Source organism: Bos indicus, chromosome 14, assembly GCF_029378745.1.
Source record: "Bos indicus isolate NIAB-ARS_2022 breed Sahiwal x Tharparkar chromosome 14, NIAB-ARS_B.indTharparkar_mat_pri_1.0, whole genome shotgun sequence".
NCBI classification, from domain to species: domain Eukaryota; kingdom Metazoa; phylum Chordata; class Mammalia; order Artiodactyla; family Bovidae; genus Bos; species Bos indicus.
This window is the reverse complement of record NC_091773.1, coordinates 65,433,766-65,450,920: the sequence shown is the minus strand read 5'-3', so window position 1 is coordinate 65,450,920 and position 17,155 is coordinate 65,433,766. Positions and strand designations below refer to the sequence as shown.

At 34.2% G+C, this 17,155-nt stretch overlaps 1 protein-coding gene across 27 annotated transcripts in view; it reads left to right on the top strand.

Annotated features, from left to right (window-relative positions):
• VPS13B (vacuolar protein sorting 13 homolog B) overlaps positions 1 to 17,155 on the top strand; it is an 807,303-nt gene that overhangs the window by 119,849 nt on the left and 670,299 nt on the right. For all 27 annotated transcript variants that reach the window (XR_011570715.1, XR_011570716.1, XM_070803099.1 and 24 more), the window contains one exon: positions 248 to 372. Coding sequence is in view for 25 of the 27 variants with exons in the window: in XM_070803099.1 (XP_070659200.1) it covers positions 248 to 372 (125 nt within the window). In the remaining 2 variants the exon portion in view is untranslated. The remainder of the gene's footprint in view (positions 1 to 247; positions 373 to 17,155) is intronic.

Below are 17,155 nucleotides of genomic sequence, written 5' to 3'. Positions count from 1 at the left end.
AATTGATCAAAAGAACAGTAATCTCTCAGGGATATGAAAGAAATACTATATATTTAAATTTCTTAATTCTGAGTTAGTTAATGTCAAAGTGAATAAAAGAAAATGTTGATGTTTGGGAAGTGCAAAAAGACATTGGAACATATTTAGTGTGCAGCTGTTGTAGAGCAAATTGAAACTGACGTATTTCATCCTGTGCTTATTAAAACTTTGTCTCTGTGAACATTTGGGTCTTTTCTTTTTGTTGCAGATATTTGGTTTCCAGGCAGGACTGACGTCTTTGGATTGTAGGGGATCTTACTGCTTACCTGTACCAATTGTTCCCTCTTTCAGCACTGCTCTTTATGGTAAACTTCTGAAACTACCCACATGCTGGTAAGTATTATGTTAAAGTGTGGTTTATGATAATTTTCACTTACTTTAGAAGGGGATAAAAACAATCATATCTGTCTTATGTCAATGTATTAGTTTTATACAAAACTTTAGAAAAATATGTGAAGTTAATACTTCATTTTTTTTTAAATGTGATGTTAGAAATCTCTTTTAAATGTCTGAAATCAATTAGTTTATAGTACTTGTGGTAGAGATAACTGTTGTTGGGGTAATAACTATCAATCCATGTTGCAGCTATAGTAAAATGTTGCTGTTTCACATTGTATAGGAACTGCAAGGGCAAGTTTTTTTTTTAATGAGAATACAAAATTTTTTTTTAAAGTTGCAAATTAATAACAAGACCAAGGTATTTAAACTAAATACCAATTTCATGTATATTCCTCACCACTGAGAAAAGTGGTTATGTCATTTATTCTTATGACATAAATCTAGTATTTTTGATGTGTCTGTGTACAGTCACTGCATTTGGGTAGAAACTGATTTTAGCCCTTGCTTTCATTTAGTACTAGATTCCTTTATTTGGAGGTCGTTCTTCCTGAATTAAAAGAGATTTATAGAAAGAGAGTCAGTAGTTACTAATCATACCTTTTTTCCTTCAGTTGAAAGCAGTGCTTTTAATGTTAAAGAAATGATTAACTGTATGAAATAAGATGAAAATATATGAAATTATATTCTAGTGAAATATGTCTATATTTTAAAATATGAATTATTTCAATAATTTGAAATACATCTTTGCTTTTTTATCCTAATTAGAAAGCTTATTATTGTAGGATTTTATTTTCATTAGTTATTTATGAAAAGCAACATGCCTTTCAAAAATAGATTTGACTTCTTTATTTAAAGTACTTGATTTGTTAAAGATATATTTCCTTGAATAAAACATAACTGTTAAAATGAAATTTGTAAAGTAAATTATAACATTTTCAAAGGAATTTGCCTATTGATTCAGAAAATTGAAAAGATATAGAACTTAAAGTTAACTGAGTTTTGGAGCCAGTTTTTCTATAAATTAAATCAGTTAAATGATTTTATTCTTAATTTTTCTTGATAAGTTTAATTTTGTCCTTAGACCTCATATGGCATATTATTCCTCATCCATATGCCTCATATGGCACTTATTATATTGTGAGAGATTGCACTTTTCAACTTTGTATTGGTGTTCATATGTTTCATTTGAGCCAAGAATTATATATTCTGATCTATTACAAAATACCATGGGATATGTCCCAGTTGATAAGTTGATATTAACTTTAATAGATTCTTGTACCTGCTGATTTATTATTCATGACACTAAAATTTTATTAGATACAGTGCCGTATTTACTGTAGAAAATACTTGTTTTTAAAAATAAAGCAGCCAAAATTTCCAAAGTGAGTTATAGACTATATGAAAAAAGATGAATATTTAAATAGGTAAGGCTTATTTTAAGGATGTGTACTGATTTTAAGGATTTTACTCTGAATATTGCCAAATTTGGTTTAAAATATATCTGCTGACATCTGAATGAAAATATTCCAATTAAATACTAAAAGCATGAGATCACAGAATGCTAATATTTATTTGGATGTGATTTGCTTTTGTGCAGTTAAGACCACTTCTCCATTATTTCAGTGGTATTTTTTGCTATGCTTTCCAAAAGTATGTTGTTTTGAAATAGTTTCTTTAAGTTGTTTTCCTTAGCAAATACAAAATAAACTATATTTTTTAGCAGCTCTAAATGGAAAGTAATCAATACAAAAGTCAGTAAGTTGAAATATATCTTAGATAAATGAAGCATTTAAAGCACCAGATAAAATATATCATATAATACTTCTATGGAATAGAAATCATAGGAGAACTGAGAATTTTGTTTAATGGTTGCAGGGAGTGAGGATTATGTCAAGTCTGTCCCCATTCACAGTCTCTCCCTTCCTCAGATAATACAAGCTGTTTGGTTTTTTAAAATTCACATTCCAGAATTTCTTAAAGCATATTTATCATGCTCTATTTGTATTTCATGCAATAATGAGAAGAGCATATTCACTACAGGCCATAGCTTTTGAAACAAAGGCATTTTATAGTGCACTGAAAAATTTTTACTTGGTATGTTAGTAATGTAAATCTAGATTTTAAGTCAGCAAAATAATTTATACTTTTAAAAATATTTCTAAATTGGGATGTTAATTTTGTATGAATCTTGAAACTAATAATATTAATCAGGTTTGGTAATTTTAAAAATATGTGAATTAAATAACATTGAAAAAAGGTTATCTTCCATTTAAATATTCATGGTAAAATATTTTAATCTCAGTGAGCAAGCTATTACAAAACTTTAGTTTGTTAGATTTTTTTTTTCCAAAATATTTTGGTTATATTGTATTTTTCATTCTATATTATGTAGTTTTCACACATATAAAAATAAACTTTTCAGAAAAGCCTTTTTATTATTTTGTATCAGGTAAACTTTAGTTCTTTTAGTTTCTTGGAACAGGACTGAATATAGTGACAAAAACAGTGACCAGTAATATTTAATGGGATAAATTTTGAGCAGTTAATTTAAATTTTCACTTGACTCTTTTTTCAGTTATGAGTTGTTTAAAAAAGAGCAGTAAGCGATTGGTTAAAGGGCAGTAAAGTATGAGCATCGTTATTGCTAGCAGAATTAAGCATTGGTCTACTGTTATAGTTAATTTTAAAGTTTCTACAGTGATGATGATTTTAGGCTTTTAGATGTATTCTTAGCATTGCCATTTTTCTCAAAATAGAGAAATGATATACATTTCAACTCTTTTAAATGTTTTGACTGAAATATTAATATCCTATAGAAAAGTACATATTTTACGGTGTTTCATAACTGAAGTGAGTGCTTGGTAAACAGCTCAAGAAACAAAATATCAGCATCCTGAAAGCCTCTCTCTTCCATCCTCCTCCAATATTAGCCATTATCCTGATTTCTAATAGCGTATATTCTTGGCTTTAATGTAAATGGAATCATACAACATATATTCCTTTTTTGGTGGCTCTGTCACTTTAAATTTGTGAGATTCATCTATCCTGTGTAATGTAACTTTTAGACTGTTTGCTTTTGTCAGTATACAGTGTTACATTACATGAACATTGACAATCTACACATTCTTGATCTGCAATTTTAATTTAAAAATAAGTACTTGAAGTTTGTGTCAATTTATATTTTTTATTCCTTTGCCATTTTTTCCTTTCCTTTAAGACGTTTCAGGTGTATTAAGGGACATTTGATGACATTAAATATTTTTCTGTGTTTTGATAGTCAGTGTGCCAAGTGTTGGGATTGAGGAAATAGTCAAGTATAATATAATGAAGTTGAAAGATATCTCCTCACCATAAAAACTTACAGTCTAGTAGGGTAGGACACTAGACACATGTGAAAACAGTTATTATTAAATTGCAAAATTGAGGCTTAAGCAGAATGTCTTGTTTAAAGAAATCAGAGAATTTCTCAAAGACCTCAGGAATAACTTCAGAGAAGTGACATTGGAGTTGGGCTTTAAAGCCTGAACCAGTTAGATATCCAATTCTTAAGAAGCTAGTTAGGGTGTAGAGGCTTCTAGGTGACAATGTTGTCTGAACAGTAAGGGTTTAGTCCATTAAATCCGTGAATGAATACAGTGGGGGAAGAATTTGGAAAGTTACTTTAGGCTTGTACACAAGTGAGGATGTCTACATTTTCCATATGAACACTTAAAAATAGTTATAGAGTTAATCAAATATTCATTAGTCCCATTTCTTTTTGATACAGCTTATTAAACTACAACCATAATACAGTTTTGAGTTCACTTTCTTCTATAATTGTGGGTTCAAAAATGTGATCTTACTCATAAATAAATTTTGTAAGTTCAGTGAAAAATTGGAATGGCTTAGAAAGTCATGCAGAAGATACCTTTTAAGCTGGTTATTAAAGAATGGATAGGAGTTGAAAGAGAATACTGTACTTTTTTATAGAGTGTTAGGTAATTAGTTTAACAACGCTTTCCTAACAACCCTGTGAAGTTGATGTTCCCTCTTACAAAACTAAAGCTCAGAGAGGTTACATAGCTTGTCCAAAGTCACACAGTTCCTAGACAAGGATTCTCACGGAGGGTTATTTAATCCAAAGTCCTTGATCCCTGCCCTACCTGAAAGGAGTGAAGGTTTACATTATCTTTTAATTATCTTGCCTTATAGTTAATACAGATTTCCATGTGTAGAGGGGCTAGTTATGATAGTATAACTAATATGAATTTTTCTAGTAGCAATTAATGGTAAATAGATATTATTGTGCTGCTGATCTCAGAGAATTGGAGTTATTAGGGTTAGGTGAAATATTAGGTATTACGTCAATTTCTGAGTCATATTTATGACATAGCTTTGATTTATGGTCATCTATGATTGAACATTTTATGCACAGGGAGTTAGCTCCTTTCTGAGGCAGCCATAGTCATTGTTGGGCAGCTGTAAAGCACTTTCTTATATTGAATCAAAATCTGTTTTCTTGTTTCTTCTTTCTTCATAATTATTGCTTGCTGATTTATATCATGAGCCATTTTCATACTCGTAGTAATGGGGGAAAACACATATTTCTTTACAAGATTAGGGATTCCTCTAAGTATCCGTTTTTAGTCCAATGCCAAAGGTATCATGGTTTTGGCTAGTGAAGTTGTTGAGCAGTTTGTTTGTGGGAGGAAGATACTTCCGTGGAATCTGTGTTTGAGTTCAGTGTTAAATAGAAAATACAGGATTTGGTGCTAGCAGGTTCATGGTATTGATGAGGAGAGGTGGGGCAGATAACTGATCATTTGCTTCCCTGAAATAGAAACTGAAGCAGCCATTTCTCTGCCGTATGAATAAGTGGTTTTAGCTTTAATGGAAGCTGGGCCCTTCAAGTATAACAAAAATGCCTGTTACATTTATTAGTAAACAGAGTAAGTAACCCATCCCACAGGGCTAAAAACAGTGTTTGCTCAACTGCCCAGTTTGAGGTCACAGAAACATAAGAGTTGCGTGTTTTTAATGTTACTCTAGATAGATCTTTTTCGTTCCTTTGTTTCCAAAGCTGTATTTATTATAATCTGTCTGCTTTTGTGATTAACATTGTCTGTGACAGAATGTAAGATGTAACTGGTAAGATGTAGCTGAGATGTTAACTCTCTTATTTCCATTTGAGTGGCAACAGCCTGATTTCCAGCTTTGGTTCTTATGGTGTCTGGAATATTCTTTCATGAAATGTTTCTAACTGAAAAGAAATACCAGCATCATCTACTACAATCTTCTTATTTCAAAGATGAAAAAACTGAATCCCAGCGAGGTCAAATTACTTAGTTAAGAGCACACAGTGGCAACCCACTCCAGTGTTCTTGCCTGGAGAATCCCAGGGATGGAGGAGCCTGGTGGGCTGCCGTCTATGGGGTCGCACAGATTCGGACACGACTAAAGCGACTTAGCAGCAGCAGCAGCAGCAGCAGCAGTTAATATCAGTACCTCAACTTGGTTTTCTTGGTTTTCATTTTCTTGATTCAGGGTTCTTTCAAGTGTATCACAACACCTTAAAAATACTATTATTTTAATTTCTATCATGGTGAAATGTACCTAACATAGAGTTTATCATTTTATCCATTTTTAAGTGTGCAGTTCTGTGGCATTAAGTACATTCATATCATTGTGCTGCTATTAACCACCATTCGTATTACCACTCTCCAGAAATGTTATATTCTGTACCCATTGAAACAGTAACTCCCATTACTCCCTTCAGCTCCTGGTAACTACTATTTTACTTTCTGTCTCTATGAATTTGACTATTTTAGATACCATATGTAAATGGAATCATTGAATATTTGTCCTTTTGTATTTGACATACTTCATTTAGCATAAAGTTTTCAAGGTTCATCCATGCTGTAGCCTATTATTTCTTCTCCTCCCCTCTTCCTCCCTCCTTCCTTTCCTTCTTTTTCATTCCGTTTTTTCCCTTATAGCTCAGTTGGTAAAGAATCTGCCTGCAGTGCAGGAGACTGTGGTTCAGTTCCTGGGTGGGGAAGATCCCCTGGAGAAGGAAATGGCCACTAACTCCAGTATTCTTGCCTGGAGAATCCCATAGGCAGAGAAGCGTGGCAGGCTACAATCCATGGGGTCGCAAGAGTCAGACACGACTTAGCGACTAAAGAGAGAGAGAGAGAAATCATTTCATTGTATGTAAATGTCACATTTTGTTTATTCATGCATCAATGGGTATTTGGGTTATTTCTACCTTTTAGCTATTGTGAATAATGCTGCTATGAACATGAGTGTGCAAATTATCTGTTTGAGTCCATTCTTTCAGCTCTTTTGGGTATATACATAGGAGTAGAATTGTTGAATCATATGATAATTCTATATTTAATTTTCTGAGAAATTGGTATTCTGTTTTTCACAGTGACTGCACCATCATATCATTCTTATTAGCAATGCACAAAGGTTCCAGTTTCTCTATCGTTACCAACTCTTGTTATTTTCCATTTTGTTATAATAGTCATCATATTGAATGTGAAATTATATCTCACTGTGGTTTTGATTAGCATTTCTCTAATGATTAGAGATTTTTTTGAAGTAATTTTGCATAGAATATTGTATTACTTTCAGGTGTAAAACATAGTGATTCAACATTTAAATTATGAAATGATCTTGATAAATCTAGTAACCATCTGTTACTGTATAAAGTTTTTACATTATTATTGATTGTATACCCTATACTGTATATATGTCTCCATGACTTATTTATTTTATAACTGGAAGCTTGTACCTCTGAATCCTTTTATCTGTTGCATGCAACCCCTTTACACGCCTCCATCTTTTCAAGTGCTTACTAGCCATTTATAATAATCTTTGGAGAAGTATATATTTAAGTCCTTTGCCCATGTTTAAATTGGACAGTTTTTATTGTTGAGTTGTAGGTGTTCCTTATATATTCTGTATATTAATCCCCTGTTATATAGATGTTCTTTTGTAAAGTTTTTCTCCAATTCTGTGGGACTCTTGCGTTTTAATGTTAAGTCGTCTCTACCTTAATCTAACTCCAAAGCCAGAAGCTGTGTTTATCTCTCTTATATCATTTGCTTTTTGTTTGAAATTTTAACTTTCAGATTTGACACATATTTTCTTAAGAATTGGTATGGCTTAAGCCAAGTAGAAGTGTTAATTTTGTTTCTTTAGAATAAGTCTACCTAATTTGGGGAAGAGAAGAAAGCTGAATTTGTTAGGGTTGTTTGCAAGTTTCTTTGGGTTGTTTACAAGTTTATCTTTGCAGTATTTTTTGCTTTTACTGTTTGTGAGATTATTACTTATAATAGATTGTTTTTCTGCAGAATGATTTTATAACTTTCTGTGGTATAGGGAGATAGTTTTCTGTTTAATTTTCTCATTTTAAACATGTTTTAAAGATATATATTTGTTAAGTTCTTCAAAAGGTAGATATAGTGCTTGCCATAGAATTTACAAATCTTTAGATTATAGACAAGCTCAGTACTGCAAAATAGAATCAAAACAGATGAACAGTCAATTAAATTAAATGACCATTCAACTGATTACTTTCTTTTATTCAGAATAATCTTTAGGAGGACATAGAAGTTTTTAAAAATAGTAAGAAGGTTGGGATCTTAGTTACTATTTTTAACATGAATTTATAAACACCTCATGGTTTCCATTCTGGGTTGACATATATATAGGTCATATTTTGAAATCCATATGCATATTTGTTTTGTCACCTTTTTGTTATTAGGAATAGAACTTAATAATTACAAAAACTTTTTAAAAGTAGGTAGTGGTACAGGAATCCAAATTATTTTGGGGAGTATTATTCATTAAAAAAATACTATCACAGGCCTGTTGTTCATTGCTATTCAATTTGAAACTGAAGAGAATATTGAAATATAGCTCTTTGAGGTTTTATTAAATGGTAAGTTAGTTCAGCCAAGACACTTATTCTGATTATAAGATTTTTTCCTTGGTGATAGAGATTAACACTGAGTTTAACAATCTGTTGCTAGAGAATTTAACAAATACAAGCAGATATGAACACTGAGATGTGTGTGGTCACATAGCTAAATATCTCAGGATAGACTGGGATTCATATGTTAGACTCTGAAAAGATCTAGCCGTGTTTGCTTTGTAGCTCTGTCGCATCCTCTTGAAATGGACATATATTGCTGATAACAGGTTTTTAATTCAAAGTGTACTTTCTTCATCAAAGTAAGATTCAAATTTATTGCAGTGTGTGAATGGCATCTGAAAGTGGTACTTTATTCCAAATAGCTATACAGTTCTTAAAAAATTATGGATCTTTTGAAGAAGCTTAGGGAAGTTTGACAGTAAGACATACAGCAATCTTCATTTGTCTTGGCTCAATTCATAGATTGATTTTGAGTGTGAACTTTGAATTTCCTTAGAAAATACTCTTTTTTTTTGGTCTACCTAAAATTTTAGATTAGACACACAAGAATGTTGTATTTTGTGAGACCCTAAGCAAGGAGTAAGTCCACATTTTATAGGTTTGAAGGAAACAAAATATGTGTGTTTTTTTTTTTTTTATCTCATTAACCTACACATTAGAGATGGTTAAGCATGATCACAATGAAAATAGTCCATCTGATCAATTTCTCCATTACATCATATGGTAAATTTGATTTGGAAAGTTCATAGTACAAACTGTTCTTATTATAGTTTTTTTCTTTTGATTTGGATAACTTGCTGAATTTTTTTCTTTTTTATTGTAATAACTTCCTTTGTAGCAAATGCTTAGGTCTTACTAGTACTGTGCACTGAGGTGCTGTATTTTTATATGAACTGTAATCTCAGGTCAGGCATACAACAGTGGACTCATGCTGGATGCTCTGTGCATGATGTAACTTAATCTTCCATCTTATGGGAGTCTGTGTTGTGTGACTTGCCCTGTTTTGTTAATTCAGTCATCTTTTTATTATAAATCAAGCATTTCTTTGCATATTTCTTAGAATCTTTTTTATCTTGCTCATACTGTTTTTGTCTTCTACGAACTTTTAAAAAATGCTTAATTTTTTTTTTTTTTGTCTTTATTAAGTTGATTAAAGCAGGGAAGGCTGACCAGATTAGACAGGATGCATGTTTTCCTCAGTTTTTGAACAGTATTCCCCAGTCTGTTACAAGTTTTTAAAAATACCAATGAGGTTTTTCACTGTGTTTGTCTGCCTTTGTGCAAAGATTGTTTTTTATTTATTCATTCAGATCTATCCCACAGATAAGTGATGAATGCCCATTGTGTGCCGTATGCATTGCAGGGGCCTGGCTAGAGATGCACTAATACACAAAATAGACAAAATACTTAACACAATATGTTAAAGGAATCTTAAGGAGAGAAAAACTGCTTTAAGAGGCAGTTTATGTTGTCTTTTATATATATGTATATTTTATATAACTAAAATCTAGTTATAAAATTGTCCTTTTTGCTGTTTTGGGCCTTAGAAGGAGATGCATAATATTTTAAAATTATTCAGTATTTTTCTGTTTAATTTTATATATGATTATGTTTGAAATGAAAACCATCTAATTAGTAGTAAAGCAAATGGTGACTGGAACTGAAATATAGGCTCCTACAGATAAATGAAGAATAATTGAATTAATAAACTGAATCTATTGTTTTTCCATTTTCCAGCTTTTGAAAACATTCTTCAGTTATTATTGAACGATTTGTAGAGTATATTTGATAATTATGAACTTAGTGTTAGCTTTTCTAAAAATTTGATTTCTCAGCAGTTATTTTAACATGTATATAATCTCCAATATTTATGGAGATTAGTTTATGTTAAGGCTTTTAAGACCTATTTATAAGTACAGATACTTAATTACATTCTTGCTTTGTACTCTTAATTCCACTTTTCTACATTATAATGTTTAGTGTAAATATACCTCAGTAATCTGTAAAGTCTTTCTAATTAAAAGATTTTTTTATTATAAAGTATTAAAATAAATATGTTCATGTGAAGATACATTCTTTGACTACAAATTACTGAGGTTAATTTTTTCTGCAGGATTTTCAGAATATCACTACTTCATCATCACAGCTCATGCTAACAGTTGCTTTCTATATTCATTGGGAAGTACTTGTATTTCTAATTTGCATGTAAGTTGTATTTGAAAAATTCATGTATGGAGTTATTTTTCAACTTATGTGTCTGTGAGAGAACTTTAGTAACACAGACTTAATAATAGCATATGTGTGCTAGGAGTAGTGCTGAGTCTTATATGCACTGTCTCTTTAATCTTCATGTAACCTGAGATAGATACTACTGTACACATTTTATACATATCTTTGCCTTAGTTTCTTAATGATTATACATATAAATAGTGAAGCTAGAATTCAGTTTTAGGTCTGTTTGAATCCAGGCCCCAAGTTAGCAGTTCCGTCCACCAGTGATGAGTGTATTGCAAGTTGGTGTTAAGATTGCGTCCTTAAACCTCCTTTTATGGAAATAACTTTGCAAGCTTGTATTTAATTTATAAATAAAATAAAATAAAACTTTATTGAGGTATACTTCATACAGCATAAAATTCACCCTTTTTCAGTGTACAATTCAGTGATTTTAGTAACTTTACTGAGTGCTGCAGCTGTTAACATAAGTCAGTTTTAGAACATTTTCATCCCTTCAGTAAGATCCCTTACATCCATTTACATTTAATCCCCATCTCCAACCCTAGGTAATCACTAATCTACTTTCTTTCTCCATATATTTATCTTTACTGGCATGTAAATAAATCATACAAAATATGGTATCCTATTTCTGGCTTCTTTTACTTACCATAAAGTGAAAGTGAAGTCCCTCAGTCGTGTCCCACTCTTCGCGACCCCATAGACTAACCCTATCAGGCTCCTCCGTCCATGGGATTCTCCAGGCTTGCGTCTGCCTGCAGTGCGGGAGACCCGGGTTCAATCCCTGGGTCGGGAGGATCCTCTGGAGAAGACAATGGCAACCCACTCTCAGCACTCTTGCCTGGAGAATCCCAGGGATGGAGGAGCCTGACTGTCTGTGGCTCAGACAGTAAAGCGTCTGCCTGCAATGTGGGAGACCTGGATTTGATCCCTGGGTTGGGAGGATCCCCTGGAGAAGGAAATGGCAACCCACTCCAGTACTCTTAGCTGGAGAATCCCAAGGATGGAGGAGCCTGGTGGGCTATAGTCCACGGGGTCCCAAAGAGTCGGACATTACTGAGCGACTTCACTTTCTTTCTTTCTTTCCTTACCATAATGTTTTTAAAGATTATCCTTGACACACAGCATGTGTTAGCAACTAACTTATCTCTTATTCTACATCTCTGTGTGACTTTCTTTACCTGAGTAAAATGTAGTCAGACTTACAAATAACTATCCTTGCTATTATCCAGAGAGATTTAAATTCCAGAATTGGATGAGGAGTTTCACAGCCTTGTTACAATTGCTGCTGTTAACTGTGATGTTCTAAGAGTGTCCTTTGTGTCATTAGCCTTTTCTTCCATCTTAAATAGACATTAACCTTTGCCATAATTTTTGGGAAATTATAAAGGTGGGGGTGGTTTTGGACTCCTTCTTGCTCTGTGATTATTAGTATTAAAACTCACAAATATAGAATTTAATCTGTACCAGACTTGTCAGTCTCAGGGAGATGAATAGCTGGTAGTGGGTCATTTTCTTTCCTTTTTTTTTTTTAATTGGGGCTTCTCTGATAGCTCAGTTGGTAAAGAGACCCTGGTTTGATTCCTGGGTCAGGAAGATCTGCTGGAGAAGGGATAGGCTACCCACTCTAGTATTCTTGGGCTTCCCCCCCCGCCGCCCCCTTTTTTTTTCTTTTTTTTTTTACTAGATATAGGTAAGTTAACTCACTTTGAAAATGCCTGGTCTTGTCATTATATATCATTTTTGCATCTTGACTGGTTTTGCTTTTCACATCTACATTTATACCCACCCCAAGAACATATAGTTGACTTTCAATAAATGCTAATTAAAATGAGCCAAACTAGAATTTAATTAATTTTATAAGTATTTAAAAATCAGTTGTCTTTTGAAGAGGATGGAGAAAAAACAGGTGTGTTCAGTCTCATTAATGTTTAAGGAAGAGAAGGCAGGCAAACTACCTAAACTCAGTTTCCTTTTTTGTTCATCTTTAATTTTTTTAATAAGTGAAGCTGTGATATTCTAAAGCAATATTCTTTTAGAGTCTAGCATCTAAAGAGAAATGTAAGTCAAATGTATCATTCTTTAATATCTTCAGTTTTTATTGACTCTGATAAATGCAAGCATTCAGGTATGAGTACTCTTAGCGTTTCTCTCTTTAGATATTAGTCTTTTTTTTTTAAGTTTCATGATTTTCTTGTAACTCATTTTGGGAAGAATAATGTTTGGTGAATGCTTAATTTTTAATAATTTATTTCTCAAAGTATTCTTGTTTTATTCTCATAAACTTCCCATAACTTAAAAAATTACAGAAATACTTAGGGGTCTGGTTACACCAAAAAATACTGTGTAACCATAGCAAGCTTTCATAGCTTTTTTAGAGCTATGTAGAATGTGATTTATAAACTTCTCTTTAATGGTTTATAATATGAATTATACCAGTATTTTCAGTAACATTTTCATTTTAAAATTAGACTATAATTTAAATGCAACAAAGTTCAACATTTATATGACAATAATTTAGTGATTTTCTACAGATACCTGTAGTCATGTAGCCACCAGCAAAATCAAGTTATGGAACCTTTCTATCACCTCTTCCAAAATCTCTCTTCTGTTCAGTCCCTTTTTCTTCCCCCTGGAGTGTGTCAGCTTTTGATGGGGGGCAGCTAGCTCATAGTAAAGGTGTGGCCTGTTTATAGATTCCCTTCTTGTAGGGGAGACTGGCTGGCAGCTTGTTAGCTTGCAGCCCACTGTTTCTTGCTCTGCTGTCCATCCTTCACTCAAACCTGTCAGGTGACTGGTTCTCTTCACCAGGGCTCCTGGGTTTCTCTAGCTCAAAAGGCTGCCAGAGACTGAGGCAAATAGCATTTTCAGTTACATAATAAAGGATTTTGTAGCTAGATTTTATATACACACTTTCATGTATCTCCATTTGATTTCATTGAGCATTTTTTGCTTAGGTTTATGTTTTAAAAAGATAGTTACAAAGAGTAATAAAAATAGGAAAAGAGAAATGTGATTTTAATGTGAGATATCATGGGACTCTAATGTATTTTGTGACAATAAGCATAGTAGTTTAACTCTGAAAAAAGATTAACTTCAATTAAAAAAATTGTTTGACTGTTGTTCTGCATATTTGACTTAATTAGATGAATGTATTTACAGCCTTATATTTCAAGTTGAAATTTTTACCTAAATTGCATTTGAAGTAAGTTTGTTCATATCAGAAAGAATAGTGCTACTATATAAATCCATATAAGTTTATCTTTATTTTTATTTCTTTTGGAGTGTTGAAAAATAATAGAAGTGAATCTAGGCTTTATTTTGATTAAAGATGTTTTCCTCCTAAATATGTCGTTAATTCATCTGTAAATTTGTCTTGATTGAATGATTTTTAAATAACATGTTTTAAATTTTTAAATAATGTCTCAATTGGCTTTATATGGATAATAGTCCAGAATCTTAAATTTAACAGTTAATATAATTGATTCTGAGCATGTTTTCATCTGATGTTTTCTTTGTATCTTTCTTAGTACAGTTACTAGGGGCTTCCCTGGTGGCTCAGATGGTAAAGAATCTGCAGTGTGGGAGACCTGGGTTCAATCCCTGGGTCTGGAAGATCCCCTTGAGAAGGAAGTGGCAACCTACTCCAGTATTATTGCCTGGACAATCCCATGGACAGAGGAGCCAGGTGCAGGCTACAGTCCATGGGGTTGCAAAGAGTCGGACATGACTGAGCAACTAACACTTCACCTTCTAGTACAAATACTAACTTGTAAAATCTTTGTTTATCTTGATTTGGGTTTTAGTTTGGTTACTTTCAACACTTTGCCAAATTGTAGGTATAAAAGATTCAATTCAGTTCAGTTCAGTTGCTCAGTCATGTCTGACTCTTTGCGACCCTATGAATCGCAGCACGCCAGGTCTCCCTGTCCATCACCAACTCCCGGAGTTCACTCAGACTCACGTCCATCAAGTAGGTGATGCCATCCAGCCATCTCATCCTCTGTTGTCCCCTTCTCCTCCTGCCCCCAACCCTTCCCAGCATCAGAGTCTTTTCCAGTGAATCAACTCTTCTCATGAGGTGGTCAAAGTACTGGACTTTCAGCTTTAGCATCATTCCTTCCAAAGAAATCCCAGGGTTGCTTTCCTTCAGAATGGACTGGTTGGATCTCCTTGTAGTCCAAGGGACTCTCAAGAGTCTTCTCCAACACCACAATTCAAAAGCATCAATTCTTTGGCGTTCAGCTTTCTTCACAGTCCAACTCTTACATCCATACATGACCACCGGAAAAACCATAGCCTTGACTAGATGGACTTTAGTTGGCAAAGTAATGTCTCTGCTTTTGAATATGCTATCTAGGTTGGTCATAACTTTCCTTCCAAGGAGTAAGCGTCTTTTAATTTGTTAGCATACAGTGTCCTTAATAAAAGAGAAATATCATGGTTAGAAAGCACTACATTTAGTCTAAAGGTTTTTCTTATTTATTTTTTTTTTAGTAATTGCCCCTAAATTACTTTCTTGTGTTTGGTGATTTAATCTTTTTTAATACACTGCTGCTGCTGCTGCTGCTGCTAAGTTGCTTCAGTCATGTCTGACTCTGTGGGACCCCATAGATGGCAGCCCACCAGGCTCCCCCTTCCTTGGATTCTCCAGGCAAGAACACAGGAATGGGTTGCCATTTCCTTCTCCAATGCATGAAAGTGAAAAGTGAAAGTGAAGTCGCTCAGTCGTGTCCGGCCCTCAGCGACCCCATGGACTGCAGCCCACCAGGCTCCTCCGCCCATAGGATTTTCCAGGCAAGAGCACTAACTTCAAGTATAGGAACAAATAGTCATTGGAGGTCCCTGTGTTCAAAAGATCATACAGTGCATAGTTTGTCATAGAAGAAAATCTCTAAGAACAGCATCATAATACTCTTGTATAACATTTTGACTTAATTCCACTGCATACAGTGATTTCTTTGAACCTCACAACCGACATTTGAAATAAACAAGTCAGTTATTTTTACCTCTTTTAATAACCTCTTTTTCAGAAAACTAAGATGGGAAATAGATGGGGAATCAGTGGACACAGTGTCAGACTTTATTTTTTTGGGCTCCAAAATCACTGCAGATGGTGATTGCAGCCATGAAATTAAAAGACGCTTACTCCTTGGAAGGAAAGTTACGACCAACCTAGATAGCATATTAAAAAGCAAAGATATTACCTTGCCAACAAAGGTCCGTCTAGTGAAGGCTCTGGTTTTTCCAGTAGTCATGTATGGATGTGAGAGTTGGACGGTGAAAAAAGCTGAGCGCCGAAGAATTGATGCTTTTGAATTGTGGTGTTGGAGTAGACTCTTGAGAGTCCCTTGGACTGCAAGGCTATCCAACCAGTCCATCCTAAAGGAGGTCCGTCCTGGGTGTTCATTGGAAGGACTGGTCCTGAGGCTGGCACTCCAATACTTTGGCCACCTCATGCGAAGAGTTGACTCGTTGGAAAAGACCCTAATGCTGGGAGGGATCAGGGGCAGGAGGAGAAGGGGACAACAGAGGATGAGATGGCTGGATGGCATCACTGACTCGATGGACATGAGTCTGAGTGAACTCCGGGAGTTGGTGATGGACAGGGAGGCCTGGCGTGCTGGGATTCATGGGGTCGCAAAGAGTTGGACACGACTGAGCGACTGAACTGACTGACTGTTATAGATATGGAAACAGATGATTAGGAAAGATGATGCAGTGGATTGAGAGAGATGAATTTTGCCATATCTAGAAATGCACTTATTCTAGATGTTTAATTCTAGGTCTAGTTTAGTGTTGGTGATAGAGCCATTAATAGTAGTTGGTAATAATGAGTTTTTGATAATGGCTTTGATGGTATTCATTATAATTTATAACTGTAAAAATATTTCCAGTTTCCTAGATGAATCTGTTACTACTCAGCGCTTTTTAAGTTTCAGCTATTTTTTTTTTTTTTTAATTTTTTACTTATATGGCTGTAATGAGTCTTAGTTGCAGCATGTGTGGCTAGTTCCTCAACCAGGGCTGGAACCTAGGCCTGCCACAGTGAGCGTGCAGAGCCTTTGCCACTGGACCACCAGGGAAGGCCCGTTCAGTTGCTCTAAAAATATTTTTTTGATACCTGTCAAGTGTGAACTGTTGTGTTGTAGGCCTTCGAGTCCCAATATGAGTAAGATACAGGTCTTTGTATTTTCTTTCTTGATTCTCTAAGTATTTAGAGAGGAGTTCTAAGTCCTTGGTGGCTTGGATGGTAAAGAATCTACCTGCAGTGCAGGAGACCTGGGTTCAATCCCTGCGTTGGTAAGATCCCCTAGAGAAGGAAATGACAACCCACTCTAGTATTCTTGCTTGGAGAATTCCATGGACAGAGGAGCCCAGCAGGCTATAGTCCATGAGGTCACAAAGAGTCGGACACAACTGAGTGACCTTCACTCACTCTCGGTTACCAGCTAATACATACATCTGAAGCCAAATTTGTGTAATTTGTTTTTGGAAGAAAGTTCTATTTATATTGTTTTCCTGCCTGAAACACTTTATTTCTCATAGCTTTTATTGTAAAGATTAGAACATTTAAAACTTTCAGTGATATCCTCTATGTCTGACCCCTTCTTAACTGTC